Source organism: Nicotiana tabacum, chromosome 3 (assembly GCF_000715075.1).
Source record: "Nicotiana tabacum cultivar K326 chromosome 3, ASM71507v2, whole genome shotgun sequence".
Taxonomy (NCBI): domain Eukaryota; kingdom Viridiplantae; phylum Streptophyta; class Magnoliopsida; order Solanales; family Solanaceae; genus Nicotiana; species Nicotiana tabacum.
The window spans coordinates 47,639,256-47,657,433 of record NC_134082.1 but is presented as its reverse complement, the minus strand read 5'-3'; the positions used below and the strand labels follow the sequence as shown (position 1 = coordinate 47,657,433).

The 18,178-nt window shown below is 40.1% G+C and overlaps 1 protein-coding gene across 6 annotated transcripts; it reads right to left on the bottom strand.

Annotated features, from left to right (window-relative positions):
- Positions 1 to 555: 555 nt before the first annotated feature.
- On the bottom strand, positions 556 to 9,100 carry LOC107787395 (uncharacterized). Of its 6 annotated transcripts, none has more exons than XM_075249395.1 (6): positions 8,840 to 8,875; positions 8,596 to 8,676; positions 6,003 to 6,082; positions 5,798 to 5,856; positions 1,571 to 1,787; positions 556 to 906 (listed from the first exon to the last, which is right to left on the bottom strand). In XM_075249395.1, the coding sequence occupies exons 1-6, from the start codon at positions 8,858 to 8,860 to the stop codon at positions 888 to 890; spliced, it is 477 nt and encodes a 158-aa protein (XP_075105496.1). In that variant the 5' UTR covers positions 8,861 to 8,875; the 3' UTR covers positions 556 to 887. The 6 variants fall into 6 exon arrangements, with proteins under 6 accessions (XP_075105496.1, XP_016464443.1, XP_016464442.1 ...); XM_016608957.2 differs by lacking the exon at positions 8,840 to 8,875 and adding an exon at positions 6,865 to 7,197 and having other exon boundaries at positions 8,596 to 8,781; XM_016608956.2 differs by lacking the exons at positions 556 to 906; positions 8,840 to 8,875 and adding exons at positions 6,865 to 7,186; positions 8,946 to 9,100 and having other exon boundaries at positions 1,104 to 1,787.
- Between the last annotated feature and the right edge of the window lie 9,078 nt (positions 9,101 to 18,178).

The window sequence follows — 18,178 nt, the reverse complement described above, 5'->3', positions numbered from 1 at the left end:
TTCATTAATATTGATTAATTCATTGTTACGTTATATCTTTCTTTCTAAAAAAAAACAAAATAACCCTACCCGGCCATTTAAAAAAATTATTTGACGGATACATAATATATAATTAATTCTATATAATTATCTATAATCAGTGTATAATCAATATATACCGATCAGGAAAAGTAAATAATGAATCCAACATGCTATTTGTATAAAGATCCCAAATACATAGTTGCCGTGGGAGAGGTTTTCCCCTGCATTTATCATTAAATGGGTTTTAATTCATATATTCAAATGCTATTTATGTTGTGTGAAAACTGGGGAAGGAAAGGAAAATGATAAAGGCTTTCCCTTGTTTTGTGTGACAAAAGAAAAGAGGGATACAACTGATTTAAGGAAACGTCTATTACCACAATTCAGTAGTTCTTCACTTCCAAGTTAGTCCTTATCATGAACTTATTTCTTCATTCATCGAGTCTACACTTATAGATCTCTATAATAAAAGAATAGCCTGGTGCACTAAATCCTAATTATGTGCGAGGTACGGACCATATTGGATCTTACGTACACGGCAACAACTTTTACCATTGCACCAAAGCTCTCTCTATAATAGCTCAACAAAATCTCTCGACACTAAAAAGTTTCTTGTCAATCTTCAAGAAAGCTGCCATCAAGCTTACTAGAATGTAACACGGATTTTTGTTTTAAAAAAAAAAAGAATCAGAACAAGAAAAGATTGTTACTAACATACCATTCAATCATTCTACTAGATAAACACAGTTTTTCCCTTGGAATGACGAAAACAACTGCCAATTCCATTGTTGCTGATTGCTGTACGATCCTTATTCCTTCCTCATCAAAATTCCGTCTCTTCCGATTGCTCTTATGATATAATCAATTTAAGTAATTTCACAAAACCTGCATCTCCAACATTAGAAATAGACTTGTAATCATATAAGATTACAAATAATCACATCTAACAGAAAGTACAACATCACACATGGGGGGGGGGGGGGGAGAAAAGAGAACTTCGCCTGAGACTGTTTGGCATTGTTTATGTATATCTCCAAATGCACAAGTTTACAGGTGAGAAGCCATGGTAATTCAAGGTGTTATAAGAAGTTGAAAGACAGACCTAAAATCACATTTATTGCAGATCTATGCAATTAGGAAGCTTTCTTTAAGAAATACAACACAGCTACCATCAGCCCTTTTCTCTTCTTTTTTTTCCAAAAAGATAATTGCTATTATTGAAAAGAAAGAAAGAAAAACATGACCATGAAGATACTTGACTTTGTCTCAATGAAATAATCAAAACTAGAAAAGATTGTTTGCTAATGCAATACATTCATTATGCTTGACAGACACAATTGCCTGTCAGAATGGCAGGAGAACAACAATTCTCTTGATGCTGATTTCTGAATGATCCATTTTGACCAAACTCCATAACTTTGGATTTCTCTTATGCGAGAAGATTGATTTCAGATGTTTCAATCACAATATAGGCATCTCCAAAGTTTGTAAAACATCTTTGAACTCGAACTCCCTTGTTTCTCTATTGAAACACTCCACTAGTTTGTACCTGACATCATTCAAGTAAAAAGATTGTGCAGTGTCCAAAAGCCATTTTGCCTCCGAGTCAGTGAGCTTGCTAGTAAAGACAATGTCCCCTCGAACAAGAACCAGATCCTTGCTTTCAGCAAATTCGGTGTAGTAAGAAACTGTGAAGTATGGAGAAGCTTGAGTTCCTCTTGCCTTGTAATCTTCAAGGCCTGTGATAAGCATGTGTGGCGCCTGCACTGCATGAAGATTCAATAAATGGTAATGAATGACTGCAAGTGATATAGGGCATTTTCATGTAATTAAAGGAACCTATAACCCAACTTTCTTGATGTTGCATTTAATACACAGCGCTAAAGCTGATGTCACACAGGACATTGGCCAACAAATTTTAAGCATAAACAATATTTTCATTTATACAGATTAACCAGAAAAGTACAGGTTCAGTTGGAGAGAACAGATATTCTGCGAAATTCATCTTTTCCTCGCAACTACTTTTTGCTTCGGTTTTGGGATGGGGAGGGGTTGATCTACAAGTGCAGCTTAAAATTGAAGAAGGAACAGATAGAATATTCACAGTACAGATGCCCAAAGGAATAGCTGGCTAACTACATGTACAACCAGAACCATTTATGTTCAACTGGTATAAAGGTTAGAAACTAGGTGCAGTCCAAGCACTACGATACTACATCTTTTTCTTTTTCCTTTCTAAAGTATATTTATGCGAGAAACGATATTGTTTACTTTTGATTACTTGAAACTTTTATAGGTAATTTATATTTAGTAGAAATTTGCCACATATCTTGGACCCAAAATTGGATGGAATGTATGATGGCAGCCAAGGTTACAAGTCTCAAGACCCTTCACAAGATCATAAGCCAAGAAGTTAAGTGACTTACAAACTCTTACAATGAGGATAGAAACCATGGAGGGGGGGGGGGGGGATGGTGGAAACCTACAAAGTTAAACAACTTCATACAACTCATAGGAGATGACGAAGTTCAAGTATCAAAGGGAGAAAACACCCAAAGAGGCCAAAAACTGAAGTTGTAGGCTGCAGTTTCTATGCAGAACACAGACAGCCGTAATTGCACAAAGATGGCCGAAGATGAAGCAAGCGTGATCACGAGGTTCCAGGCTGCAATCGCGAGAAGAGTGATCCTGGAGAAGTCCGCGATCACGGGGTCCCAGACTGCGATCATGAGGTTCCTTGTCGCGATCGCGAGAAGGGTCAATCCTGATAAGTCCGCTATCGCGGTGTCCCAGACTGCGATGCATGGGAGGCTGATTCACTGAAGACGCAATCGCAGGGTCCCAGACTGGGATTGAAATGAAGGCCTACCAGGCTGATTTTCCAATTTCAGTCCATTTCCTTTTTAGGCCAAATTAGGGACTATTAAATCATTTCTGTGTAATAATTAGACCTAATATAAATACTATCTTTCCTAGAATGGTAGGGTTTAGCATATTTTGATGGTAGACAACTTTGAGAATGTTTGGATGGTATCCAATTGTTGCTACAGACCTTGCAAGCGGGTTTTCAAGTTGATCACTTAAACTTGAGGGTTTCTTATAGGATTGGTACACTTTAATTTTCTGAATTAAGGTATTTGATTGTTATTGAATGTTCTGGTTTATGCCTTAAAGTTGAGAAAATAACAAACATATCATTAACTGCAGTCTTCAAAAAGCACAGGGTATTTTACCTTTAAAAGAAGCCTCAGAAACGACTAAGGATTCCATACGTGGGTAAACCAGGCAAGGAATAAAAAACAGATCAAAATAGTAAGATATAAAACTCAAGCGGAGAAGTTTTGTTTTTGACTCTGGCAATCTGCAGTCTCTTTCCCTAAAAGCATGCTTTATTTCGCTCCAGCCATAATGTCCACATTATGCAGTTGGGAATAGTTTTCCATATTAGCTTTAAGCTCCTTTTACTCTCTGGGATTGCCACATTTCCAGCAAGCTACTAATCTTCTGAGGTAGCACCAAAGATATGCCCATTATGTTCAAGAAAAAATCCCAGCATTGTCTTGAAAATTTGCAATGCAAGAAGAGATGCTCAACTGTTTCCTCCTCTGCATTGCAAAAATAACATCTACTGCACAGAGAAAACCCTCTCCTCTGTAACTTATGCTGAGTTTGGCAGGCATCCCTAGCTGCTAGCCAACCAAAAAGAGCTGCTTTCATAGGTGCTTTAGTTCTCCAAATCATCTTCCAAGGCCAGTTTAGAGTTCCCAGACTAGTTTGTTGTTGCAACATTTTGTAACAATTATTCACTGTGAATATATTATCCCTGCTTCAGATCCAAATTAGCCTATCTGTTTTGTGTTGATCTATTGAACATGAATTCAGAAGTTGAAGCAGTTCACAGAAACTGTCCACTTCCCAGTCGTTCAGATTTCTTCTGAAAATAACATTCCATCCTGATTCTGCTTTAAAACCTGTAATACAACCCTCTTTATTCAATGCACAGTTAAATAGATCTGGAAATCTGCTTTTGAAGCTCTCATTACCACACCAAATATCCAGCCAAAATTTAATCCTAGCACCATTTCCCACCTCCAAACTAGTATGCTGTAAAAATTCATCCCACCAGCCACCAATCGTTTTCCAAATCCTGCCACAGCTTCTCAGTTGAGAAGGAATTTGTTTCCACCAAATCTTTGCACCATAAATGGCATCTATTAATTTCTGCCAAACTTCCTCACCCTCTCTACTATATCTCCATAGCCATTTAAAAAGTAAGCTTTTATTGTGCAATTTCAGATTCCTCACTCCTAGTCCACCTCTCTTTTTATCTTCAATAACCATTTGCTATTTAACCAGATGTGTCCTCTTCTAGTCTGAGCTTCCATCGCACAAAAAGTTCTAATTTCTTTTCTACTGCTTTAGGCATACTGATTAAGGACATGGTGTATGTGGGTATCCCATCCAAGACACTATTCATTAGAGTCAGCCTGCCCCTAAAAGATAAGTATTGCTTCTTCCATGGAGTAAGTTTATTACTTCTTATATCTTTACTCGAATATTTCTCCTCAAGTACTGAATATTTCTGGCATAGGATTAGCAGTCCAATGGACCACTAGTTGTTCTTGTCCCACTTTCCTCGTTTGAGGCTGGGTGTACCATTTGCGAGTGGATATGATCATGATTCAAAAATTTGTTTCAAGCTTAAATTGAGGATGAATTTTATGAGAAGACAAGAATCAACGCGTCACTTTTGGTTCCCCTGCAGACATCAGTACTAAACTGTGCCTGGAAAAATTTATCTGGAAACGAGGAACTCATTGTCACAGGCTAATTTTTAAGCACTAGTCACTAGATTGAAATGCAAAGTATCAAATACTGCAGCAGTTTAGACCAAGGTAACCTTGAAACTCAACTCCTCTCAGGTTCATCAGCATTGCCTTGCTCTTTGCCTTTGATGGTTTCTTTTACATAGAACTTGGTCTAATTAACCATTATTTTCTTTTATACTTGAAAATTATTACAAGAAAGACACAAATAAGTATTATACAATCAGGCAATAAGCAGATATTCGCAATGCATATGGTTACTGCTCAAAGTAGATACAATATAAAACAAGTAGTGTAGCACCTACTATATTAAATCGACTAAAGAGAGAAGAAGATTCTACAGATTTGTTTAAGTTACATTCAGTAGACTTTAAACTATATTAACTTCACATATTTTGATGTTGTATTCGAGTTTATGGGTTGGTGTTCTATTGGGTTGAAATTGTAAAGATTCCACATATTTGTTTAATATGCGGGGCCCCTGCTTTGTTGTTAAATATTATTTATGGTATGGATGGTAAGTGGTTTTATATTAAAAACCTTTTCAAGTGACTTTTAAAGTGGTGTTCCAGCCATTGTCACTTTGTAAGATATGTGCATGAGCTTGAGTGGCTTTATTGGGACAAAAAAAGATAAACGACCTTGCTTAGGTAATTCTATTAAGTTGAGTGACCATTTGAGGAAACTCTATATATCTGACTGCGAATCGTAATATTATATCTAAATAACAAGTTCATTGTAAAATGAACCTTGAAAAGATGGAAGGCGTTTCGCTTTTCTGAGAATAAGCTGAGCTCCTGTCAGTGATAGCATAAGAACTAGAGAAAGAGGAACTCTTAGAATAGTTTTTTGATACTCTCTTAGGGATAGTGTCTACAACATGATAATAGGTTTTACAATGCATATCAACAGAGATTGTTAAATCGTAAAAGGAGCAAGATGACTCTGACCTTGCACAAACATGGTTGTGTAACCACTTCCCCTCCACAGTGGAATCACAAAATATCGGCTACACAAGAAAACAGAAGTAAAATGTCAAAGATAAGGAAGGAAGTGGCATTAAACATAGCAACTTATCAGAGTCCGACAAAACAAATGAATAAGAAGACCTTATCAAAAAAAAAACAAATGAATAAGAAGAAGCAGCACATTTACCAACTTGAAGATCTTTGCTCGAAGAGCTTATATAACTTAGCTTTCATTGATGCTGCAATATGACCTCTTCCCAAGTGATACTGAGATGACATAATCATGCAACAAAAGGGAAAAAAGGGAGAAAGAAAAGGATCATTCCAGCAATCACTAACACGTTAGGAAAGCAAAAGTTACTGAATCAAACAGCAAGTTGTGTCATAGACTGCAGACTATGATCAAAATGTATATCCAACTTAATAAAATAAAGACATGTAAAGGTACATGGATGTTCATAGCTAAAATTACTTCAATGGCAGAAATCTGGTGGAAGAGCAGCTTCCCAAGGGAAACATGAGAAGGCAATCCACAATCCAAGCATCTTTGAAGCATTACATCATAGATCGATTGGCTTAAAAACACTAAGTTTCACAAGAAAATCTGTCGGAGGGGTACATTTAGACCAAAGATCAAAAGAATTGGGTCTCTAATCCCTCCTGCAAATCCTCCTCCCATTTGCGGCATAAAATGCTATTAATAGCCGTCATCTAAAGAAGAAATGCAATCATAAAACAAGCATGGACAGGTAAGACTAGAAAACCAGACAACATATATTTTTGGCTACCTGAATCACTTTTACAAGTTTATCATAATGATCAGATAAACCTCGATGACTTCAAATTTCTAGTGTAGTAAGAGAAACTGGCTAACCTACTCATTTCTATGACAAAAGCTTGGTCTAGTTGTGAATTGTTCATCATATTGAATGACTAATGTAACTTACAACAGTCCACAATCAGAACTCAAGGCTGAAAACTATTTCAAGAAAGCCAACAATGCATTTGAAAACTATCAAAATAACAAAAAAGAAAGGTTGAAAGATTACATCATCCCAAACGTCAGCAAGCTCTTCAGCTGATTTGTTTTTCGCCCTCTCCATGTCAATAATAGAGTCCAAGGGCTTTGGCTTCAACGGGCTGAAGCCAGAGGCAAATTTTGATGTCCTAATGGAACCAAGCGAACCCCATTTCAAGAAATCACAAGGAATAGTATTTCGTTGTGACTTATAAAATATTTGCCATAGAGTTGAACTTCTGTATGGTTGTCTTAAGACCATAGAGAAACAAGAAGCATTTCCATAGCAAGGAATAACAGAAGAGAGTATTCTCTTTGATATGCGACTTGACAAAGAGCGTATCATGGTTTATCTGCAATAACACTGAAAATCTGAAACATCAACATCTCATCTTATGCCACAAACAAAACCTAGAGATAGAACATGTACATTCATATAATCATGTCCCAAATAGACTGCACATATGACCAATGAAACCTCAGTACACGTTGCGAACCTGTAGTAAATCAAATAGGGAGTAGTAAATATAATGGAAACTAGGGAGTAACAACCTGAAAATGCTAGGTGTGAATTACATCTACAACACTTAGTATGAGCCCATATGCTCTAACTTTTATGGGCAAGTTCAGTCGTCACCTGAGCTTGTAGGCTGCAGAGGCTAGCCAGTGATTAATCGAGGTGCGCTCAAGCAGACACAGACCCACAGGCATAAAAGAAAAAAAATAATGACAACTAAGGAGTGTTAAATATGTCAATCCAACTTCAGTGGGCAAAATTTATGTACAGTTTGGTACTTTTCTACACTGATATAGGTCAGGTCGTAGATAACGGGAGCCCAAACCTAGCAATTATGAGAGCAACAGAACTGGTAATGTTTTTTGCCCCTAGGACTTTGTTCTAGTGGTAGGAGTGTAGCATGTGATATGTGGTTTAGGTGCAAGTCACAGGTTTGAACCCCGTTGCAGACAAAAGTCTGACATTTAAGTGGATAAGAGTAGAGTGTGGGGCCCATCATCCACCAGGTTTCGACCCTTGCACCAATGACCCTCGGGATTTCTCAGTTACCAAAAATATAAGAAATGCTAATGTTTTGCTAGAACAGAAAAGTTGAGGATCCAAGATCCTATAAGTCTTGGAATTTACTCTCATATGTTATCTTTGGTTGAAAGGGTGGGGCCCATCATCCACCGAGTTTTGACCCTTGCACCAATGACCCTTGGTATTTCTCGGTTACCAAAAATATAAGAAATCCTAATGTGTTGCTAGAACAGAAAAGTTGAGGTTCCAAGATCCTATAAGTCTTGGAATTTACTCTCATATGTTATCTTTTACTGGTTGAAAATTTTGCACGTCGCCCTTTAACTATGGTTTTTATTTGGAGTTAAATAAAACAATTTGTGAACCCCAATAGTTGGTTTACTTCTACATTCATTTCTTCACTAGAAATTTAGGAAAGGGGTAAGATTATCAATCAAATTAGATGGGAACAAAAATTTAATTTTTTAAAGTTATAAATTAGAAGCAGGAATTCAGTCAAGAACAACAAAGATTGCATTTTTCATGGACAATTGCGAGCTACACCTAAGAATCATCAATAAAAATTTAATTGAGACAGTTAAACAGACCCAAAAAGAAAAAGGGAAAAAGAAAGGAAAAGGAACCAAGTTAACATAAGCTGCTTCTACACTTTCCCAACCCAAATGAGAAGAAAGAATCAGTGAAATGAAAGAGTAAGGTGGAGAAGAATACATAAAAGTGTACCTGATTAAAAGAAGATTGGAGTCGCCGGCGAGAGGAGAGTAGAGATTCGGAGAATGGAGTGTATAAAGAAAACCTGGGTTTCTGAGAAAATGACAAAAATAATACCTTATGTTTGAGTATAGGTTTATGATGGTCCTTTAAATATGCATTTAACAGTTATAGTCCTTTAAGTTTACCAAAACTTGACAATTTTAGTCTCTGTCCACTTTTTAAGTTAAATTTAACGGAATCTCCCACACATCACCTTCACGTTATCGAGTCTCATCTCTCACATGGCAGATTATGAAAGTTGAATGCTCAACAACTTAGCAGTTAGTGGATAGAACACTGAATTGGATGTTTGGCCTTACCAAAAATAAAAAGAAGAATCTCGTAGCTTTCGTACATATTGGGAGACAGTGTATTTCATCGTCTTCTTTTCAATTATATAGCCCAACAAAACCTCAAAACTTAGTGTTAAAATAAACACAAGCCAGTACCGTATCACCTCCATTTTTGTAGCTTCCCAAATTTATATAGCCCAACAAAACCTTTTTTTTTTTTCCAAAATAACCTCACACAAATAATACTTAATTCTTTGGGATATAGATTTGTGTATTTATAGGGACATATGGGATTTCACCGCTGGCACAAATAATGACGCCGATTATTATGTTTTGGTTGCCTCACGTGAGTATCACATGCTGTACTGTTAAATTTATTAACTTTTAAAAATAGACGGAGACCAAAATTGTTAACTTTTGGTAAACTTAAACGACTAAAATTGTTCAGAATATATTTAAAGGCCTCCCCACTTGTGGGTTACTAGTGGCCGTTGTTGATCCTCATAAACCTACACTCGAATATAAGGGATCATTTTTTCTTTCTTTTTTCTTCCTCAAGAGTGGGTTGCTCTAAGGGTGAGCACCATCCACTTCCAATCAAGAGGTTGTGAGTTCGAGTCATCCCAAAAGCAAGGTAGGTAGTTCTTGGAGGGAGGGAGCTGAGGGTCTATTGGAAACAGGCTCTCTACCCCAGGGTAGGGGTAATTTCTGCGTACACACTATCCTCCCCAGACCCCACTAGTGAGATTATATTGGGTTGTTGTTATTATTGTTGTTGTATTGTTTATTACGTCTCAATTCTGATAGCCTTGACTATTAAGAGTATAACTGCCCTTTATCTTTATCTTAAAACTCTGATCTTTGTAGCTCGACATCCTGCAGGAGACGACCTACAAGCGAACAAGAGACTGTATGACTTCTGCAGTAGTGTAGGCCCATTAGGGAATATTAGGAATATTCTTTTGAATATTCTTTATGATTTGTCTTTTAGGGCTTAGAAGGTTTTTGTCCCTTATATATAGAGCGTAAAACAACCTTGTAAGGCTCTCTCAGCATTTTTCCCAACTAAGAACACTCGCTATAACACTTACATAAACAATTGATGTCATTATTGTTTGATAGTTCATCTTGACAAGATAAAGAAATCTTATCCCCTATATTCACCTTGTATATCTTTTGTTCTAGAGATTATTATACTTAGCTAAGCTTTACCCCTTCATTTTCTTTGATTGATTTATTCAAAAAGGTTCTAATATCTTTTGAGTCAAACAATTTGGCGCTGTCTGTAGGGATTTCTATAGCTGAGATCTTAGTTTCGACTAGATCCTTGAAAGAAATAATCACCTCTTCTTAGCCTCGCAAAGGCCAACAATGGCAGGAAAGGGAGAAACAAGATTAAAGGCAATAGTAGGTGTCACGAACAACATTCTGAATTCCCTCAATGAAGCCGGTAGGGAAGACAATGAAAACGCAATGCCAAGTGCTACACCTGAGGGAGAGATCTCACCCCCTCCCCCCGTACGAGGGCGTGACTGTCTCGCACGAGAGGGAAACCTCAACATCCGCAGTAGGAGAAGCACCACCGGCTGTGAAAAGGCTATTAGAAGAGTGGTTGACAAACACCTTGAGCAACATACTCGACAAACCCGTTCAAAGGGATATCAGAGGCACAATACCCGCAGAAACCGCAACTGTCACCGATGAGCCAGAAACTCCACGAACAGGTAACACTCATATTGTCATTGATGCAGGTAACGATGCACTTGCGGCCATTTTAAAGAAAATGGAAGAGATGGAGAAAGAGCAAAAAACTCCGCGATCAGATGAAGGAGCATCAGGAAAGGGTCGATAAAATACAAGGCTCTTCGAAGCTGCTACCAAAACGTGATGTAGGCTGATTTGTCGAACAACTATACAGTGAAGGGGCGACTCCCCACTCTATCTCTAAAACCTTCAAAATGCCGCCATACTTGAAAATATATGATGGCACCACGGATCCGGAAGATCACATAATCCACTACGTCACTGCGGTAAAAGGCAATAATTTGTCGAAAGAACAGGTGCCATCGGTGTTGTTGAAAAAGTTCAGCAAAACTCTGACAGAGGGAGCGCTGACATGGTATTCCCAATTGCCCGCACGGTCAATATCAACGTTCGAAGAAATGGAAGATAAATTTGTCACCGCTCACACGGGAGCAGAAAAGGTGTAGGCCAGGGTAAATGACATTTTTGCCGTCAGGAAGACGATAGGCGAAGGGCTTCAGGATTTCCTAGCCCGATTCAACAGGGTAAGAATGAGCCTACCAAATGTATCAGAAGGGATGGCGGTAGTAGCCTTCCAAAATGGGTTAAATAGAAATGGGTCAAAAGCAACCAAGAAACTGCTAAGTAGACTCATGGAGTATCCCCCACCACGTGGGAAGAAATCCATAATGCATATTATGCCGAAGTAAGAGCAGATGGGGACGGCTTAAATGGTCCGCTCCAACGACTAACATCGGTCCAGACCGAAACAAGGAGAGATCGCCGCAACGATGGTCGAAGGGATCAATTATCCCGTTTCAATCGGGAAAGGCATCAGCCCTATATCCGGGCATCCATCCCGCCTCCTCCACGACAAACAGACGTCACGCACCGATATATCATGCCACACCAAAACAAAAGAGGTATGCCCCCACTGTTATCTGCTCATAACTTTTGCGTTTCTCCTTTAGAAATAGTGTATGCACTGGAAAAGCTCGACACAAAGGTACAGTGGCCGCAAAAGATGAAGTCAGATCCGAGCACTCGGAGATCGAACGTTCTGTGTGAATTCCACCAGGAAAGAGGACACAAGACCGAAGACTGCATAGGTCTACGATAGGAAGTGGTAAGAATGTTAAACCAGGGACACCTGAAAGAACTGCTGAGTGATCGAGGACGAGTCAACTTCGCTCGTGGATGCGATCAATCTCAAGGACCCCCAAAACCACCGTCACCAGCTCGTACCATACAAATGATCATTGGCGGCGGCGACGATACGGTAATCAACCATGTGAAGTTCACCACCACACATAAATTCAAGCGGACAGTCGCCCATGAACGATATGCTGACCTCGAAGATAGTATCATCTTCGATAAGTCGGATACCAACGATTTGTCTTTCCTTCACTATGATGCTTTGGTTATAACTTTATGTATTGCGGATACCGATGTAAAAAGAATAATGGTGGATGACGGAAGCGGCGCGTGTATTATTCACCTATGAGTCCTCATACAAATGAGGCTCGAGGATAAGATAGTATCACGTTGGATAACACTAACGAGTTTTAATAATGCAGTAGAACGAACCTCTGGAGAGATAATGCTGCCCGTTCTGGAAGGAGGATTCACCCTGGAAACAACATTCCACGTTATGAACCAAGAAACAACCTACAAAGCTATCACAGGGCGTCCATGGATATACGCCATGCGAGCTGTCCTGTCAAGTTTCTACCAAGTAATCAAATTTCCTACCTTATGGGGGATATTCAGCATCCGGGGCGAGCAACGCACCGCCCAAGAATGCTATCGAATCGCCCAAGACTACACACACACCCAATAACTAAAGGGGGAAAGTGCGGAATCATAACAATCAGCCATATCGGGAACTAAACCCGATACACAAATAGAGGCCATCAAAGACCCATATGTCGTAGAGGCTTGCAAGGCAACCGTAGAAAACCTCGACCCCGTTCAGTTAGATAGTACTGACAGCGCGGAAAAAGCTTATATCGGACACAACCTCTCAAAACCAGGTAAGTTTCATAAGTTCTTAACTAACAATGCAGATTTATTTTCCTTTTCCTACTCAAATATTTTGAGAATCCCAAAGGATATCACCACACAGAGGCTGAATGTCGACTCTCTCTACCCGTCTGTGCGGCAGATGAGGAGAAAGCTCAACACCGCAATCAACGATACAATCAGCGAAGAAGTCGATAAGTTGCTCGCTAACGGCTCCGTCAAAGAATCAAAGTATCCTCAGTGGGTCGCCAATGTGGTCATAGTAAAAAAGAAGAACGGAAAGTGGCAGATGTGTGTTGACTTCACCGACCGGAACAAAGCGTGCCCAAAGGATTCCTTTCCGTTACCACATATCGACCAACTCATCGACGGAACAGCGGGGCACGAACTATTGAGCTTCTTGGACGCCTATTCTGGTTACAACCAGATTCTAATGGCAGAAGAAGGCCAATAAAAGACCACCTTCATCACTCACCAAGGAACATACTGCTACAGAGTTATGCCGTTCGGACTCAAGAACGCAGGGGTGACGTATCAAAAGTTAGTCACCAGAATGTTCAAATAACAACTTGGAAAGACTATGATGGTATACATCGACGACATGCTGGTGAAGTCAAAAAGGAAAGAGGATCACATTAATCATCTGAAGGAAGCCTTCGAAATATTGAGGCGATACGGGATGAAACTGAATCCCAAAAAATGCGCCTTTGGCATAACCTCAAGAAAATTCCTTGGCTTTTTGGTGTCGCAAAAGGGTATAGAGGTCAACCCAGATCAGATCAAGGCCATCAAAGGAATACCGGAGACGTTGACCAGCAAAAAGCAGGTACAGAAATTGACAGGGCGAATAGTCGCCCTGTCAAGGTTCATCTTGCGGCCATCCGACAGATGCCATAAGTTTTTTAATGTACTAAGGAAGGATCACGGGCAACAATGGAATTCAGAATATGTTAACGCCTTGAGAAAACTGAAAGCGTATCTGTCCTCACCACTACTACTCGTCAAGGCAGACTCGGGCGAGTGCCTCCTGGTGTACCTAGCAGTCTCCAAAGTCGCGGTAAGTGCAGTTCTAGTACGCGAAAACAAAGGTACGCAATCTCCAATTTATTATATCAGCAAAACCTTAGTTGATACCGAAACAAGGTACCCCCACCTTGAGAAATTAGCTTTGGCATTAGTCGTAGCTTCACAAAAGCTCAGACCATATTTTCAATGTCACCCCATAAAAGTGGTGACAACCTTCCCCTTTAGAGGCATCCTACACAAACCCGAGCTATCGGGTAGATTGGCCAAATAGGCCATAGAATTGAGCGAGCACGATATAACATACCAACCGCGAACTGCTATAAAGTCGCAGGTGCTCGCCGATTTCATCCCTGATTTTAGCGTGGAAGTATTGCCTAAAGTAGAGCATGAGGCGCTCCGGACTTCCGCACATTCTGACCTCTAGGTCCTCTACACCGACGGCGCATCTAATGCATCAGGATCGGGACCGGGAATCGTCCTCGAGGTTCCTACGGGCGAAGTAACTCGCCAGTCCATACGATGCTCCGAGATGACTAACAACGAGGCCGAGTATGAAGCTGTGATTGCAGGATTGAAATTAGCCCTCAAATACGGCGCTCGGCGACTCGTCCTCCATTACGATTCTCAACTCGTGGTGAACCAAATCACTGGGACTTTCCAAATCAAAGAATAGAGACTACAAAAGTATCAGTCAGAAATTCACAAACTACTGCCAGAATTCGATGAATGACGTCTCGACCAGATACCCAGGACGTAGAATATTAAAGCGGATGGTTGCCCAAACTAGCGGCGGCCACCAGAAATATCAACAAGGAAAACATGGTCACAACTCTATTCATAATTTGAGCCAATGCTCTATACGGTTCAATTGCCAATTATACTTCCACAAATCATTTTACAACTTGAGCCAACACTCTTCAATGTTCAAATACCAATGTTACTTCCACAAGCCTTGCTCAACAATAGAAATATTCACATAAGGCATGAACAATACAAACAGAGTCACATTAATCATAGTATAAGACCCATGGGCATACTTAACACCAATGTATAGATACTCGTCACCATGCCTATACGTCGTATTCAACAATTAACACATAACAAATAAGATACGACTCCTAATCTCTCAAGCTAAGGTTAGACCAAACACTTACCTCGATGCCACAAATATAATTCAAGTCTCAACTACCACTTTACCTCTTGATTCTACCACCAATTCGCTCGTATCTAGTCACAAGTTACTTAATTATATCAATAAATGCTAAATGAATCAATTCTAATGCATGGAAATAAGTTTTCTAAAGTTTTTCCCAAAAAGTCAAAAATCGACCCCAGGCCCACATGGTCAAAACCTGAGGTTCGAACCGAAACCCGATTACCCATTCTCCCACGAACCCAAATATATAATTTGTTTTGAAATCGGACCTCAAATCGAGGTCCAAATCCCCAAAATTTGAAAAAATCTAGGTTCTACCCAAAATACCCAATTTCCCCCATGAAAACCCTTGATTTTGAGTTGAAACCATGTGAAAAGATGTTAAAGATTGAAGAAAACGAGCTAGAAATGACTTACAATCGATTTGGAGGAGAACTTTTCTTTGGAAAATCGCCCAAGAGGGTTTATGTTTTTAAAGAGTTTGAAAAATGAAAGATTTTTGGCTAAGTTATGAATTTGCAGGTTGTAGATGTCGCAATTGCCACCAGGGTTCACAATTGTGAACCCCTTAGAAACCTGCTAACTTCGCAAATGTGAAGATTTTGTCGCATTTGCGACGCAATGCAATTCTGGTCACTTTCGCATTTGCGAGGGTCCCTTCGCAATTGCGATATCGCATTTGTGGTACAAAAGTCGCATTTGCGACCAAGGCAGCCCATGTCGATTTCTCACATTTGCGATATTTCCTCGCATTTGCGAGCCAAACTTCGCAAATACCAGCAACATACCAGCAATTCCTAAGTTCAAATTTCACTCCATGGCCTATCCAAAACTCACCCGAGCCCCCGGGGCTCGAAACCAAACATGCACACTAACCCAAAAATATTATATAAACTTGCTCGTGCAATCAAATCATCAAAATAACATTAATAACTATGAATTTAGCATCAAAATCAAAGTAAAATCTCAAGAACTTTCAAAGTTTTAAATTTACAACTAAGGTTCCGAATCACGTCATATGACCTCCGTTTCTTACCAAATTTATGGGCTCAACTTAAATCACATATAAGACCTGTATCGAGCTCCGAAACCAAATACGTGCCTGATACCATCAAATTCAGACATATTTCATTTCCAAAAACTCATATATATTCTTGAAAATAATTTTTCTTTAAAAATTCATTTCTCGGGCTTGGGACCTCGGAATTCGATTCCTGGCATACGCCCAAGTCCTATATTTTCCTACGGACCCTCCGGGACCATCAAATCATGGGTCTGGGTCCGTTTACCTAAAATGTTGATCGAAGTCATCTTAAATTTATTTTAAAAGAAAAATTTACCATTTTTCTGAGATTTTCACATAATGACTTTCGGATATGCGTTCGGACTGCGCAAGCAAATCGAGGTGAGATAGAAAGAAGGTTTTTAAGGCCTCAAAACTCAGGTCGATGGGGATAACTGCTCCGCATATCGGACTCAGACTCCCAGGTCGATGCCTCAACAGGCTGACCTCTCCACTGAACACGAACAGAAGGGAAACTCTTCGATCTCAACTGACAAACATACCGGTCTAGAATAGCTACCGGCTCCTCCTCATAGGACAAGTCCTTGTCCAACTGGACAGTGCTGAAATCGAACACGTGGGATGGATCACCGTGATACTTCCGAAGCATGGACACATGAAACACGGGATGCACGACTGATAAGCTCGGCGGCAACGCAAATCTGTAAGCCACCTCTCCCACTCGATCAAGAATCTCAAACGAGCCAATGAACCTAGGGCTAAGCTTGACCTTCTTTCCAAATCTCATCACGCCCTTCATTGGCGACACCTGAAGCAAAACCCACTCACCGACCATGAATGCTAAATCTCGAACATTACGGTCGGCATAACTCTTTTGCCTGGACTGAGCTATATGAAGCCTATCCTGAATAATCCTGACCTTGTCCAAGGCATCCTATACTAGATCTATACCCAACAACAAAGCCTCTCCCAGCTCAAACCATCCAACCGGCGACCGACACTGCCTACCATATAAGGCCTCATAAGGAGCCATTTGGATACTCGACTGGTAGTTGCTGTTGTAGGCAAACTCTGCTAAAGACAAAAACTGATCCCACGAGCCTCCAAAGTCAATAATACAAGCTCGGAGCATATCCTCCAAAATCTAAATAGTACGTCCGGACTGACCATCCTTCTGAGGATGAAATGATGTGCTCAACTCGGCCCATGTGCCCAAATCCCGCTGAATTGCTCTCCAGAAATGTGAGGTAAACTACGTATCTCGGTCCGAAATGATAGACACGGGCACACCATGAAGACGAACAATCTCCCAGATATAGATCTCAGCTAACCTCTCGAAAGAATATGAGACTTCCACAAGAATGAAATGTGCTGACTTGGTCAGTCAGCCTATCGACAATAACCTACACTGCGTCGAACATCCTCTGAGTCCGTAGGAGTCCAATAATGAAGTCCATAGTGATGCGCTCCCACTTCCACTCAGGAATCTCAATCTTTTGGAACAGACTACCAGGTCTTTGATGCTCGTACTTTACATGCTGACAATTAAAACACCGAGCCACATATGCAACAATATCCTTATTCATTCTCCTCCACCAATAATGCTGCTACAAATCCTGATACATCTTAGCGGTGCTCGGATGAATAGACTACCGGGAACTGTGGGCCTCCTATAGAATCAACTCTTGAAGCCCATCCACATTAGGCACACAAACTCGACCCTACAGCCTCAAAACTCCATCATCTCCTAATAATTTGCTTGGCACTTCCGTGCTGCACCGTGTCCCTAAGGACACACAAATGAGGACCATCATACTGCCGATCTCGGATACGCTCCAATAAATAAGAATGAGCGACTGTGCAAGCTAATCCGCTGCTGGGCTAAAAAATATCCAACCTCACGAACTGATTGGCCAAAGTCTGAACATCCAAAGCAAGCGGTCTCTCACCGACCTGAATATACGCAAGACTGCCCATACTGGCTGACTTCCTACTCAAAGAATCGGCCACCACATTAGCCTTCCCCGAATGATATAAGATGGTGATATTATAGTCCTTTAATATCTCCAACCACCTTCTCTGCCTCAAATTTAGCTCCTTCTTCTTGAACAAGTATTGCAGACTCTTGTAATCCATGAACACCTCACATGACATGCTATATAGATAATGCCTCCAAATCTTCAACGCGTGAACAATGGCTTCCAACTCCAAATCATGAACTAGATAATTCTTCTTATGAATCTTCAACTGTCGTGAAGCATAAGCAATGACCTTGCTATCCTGCATCAA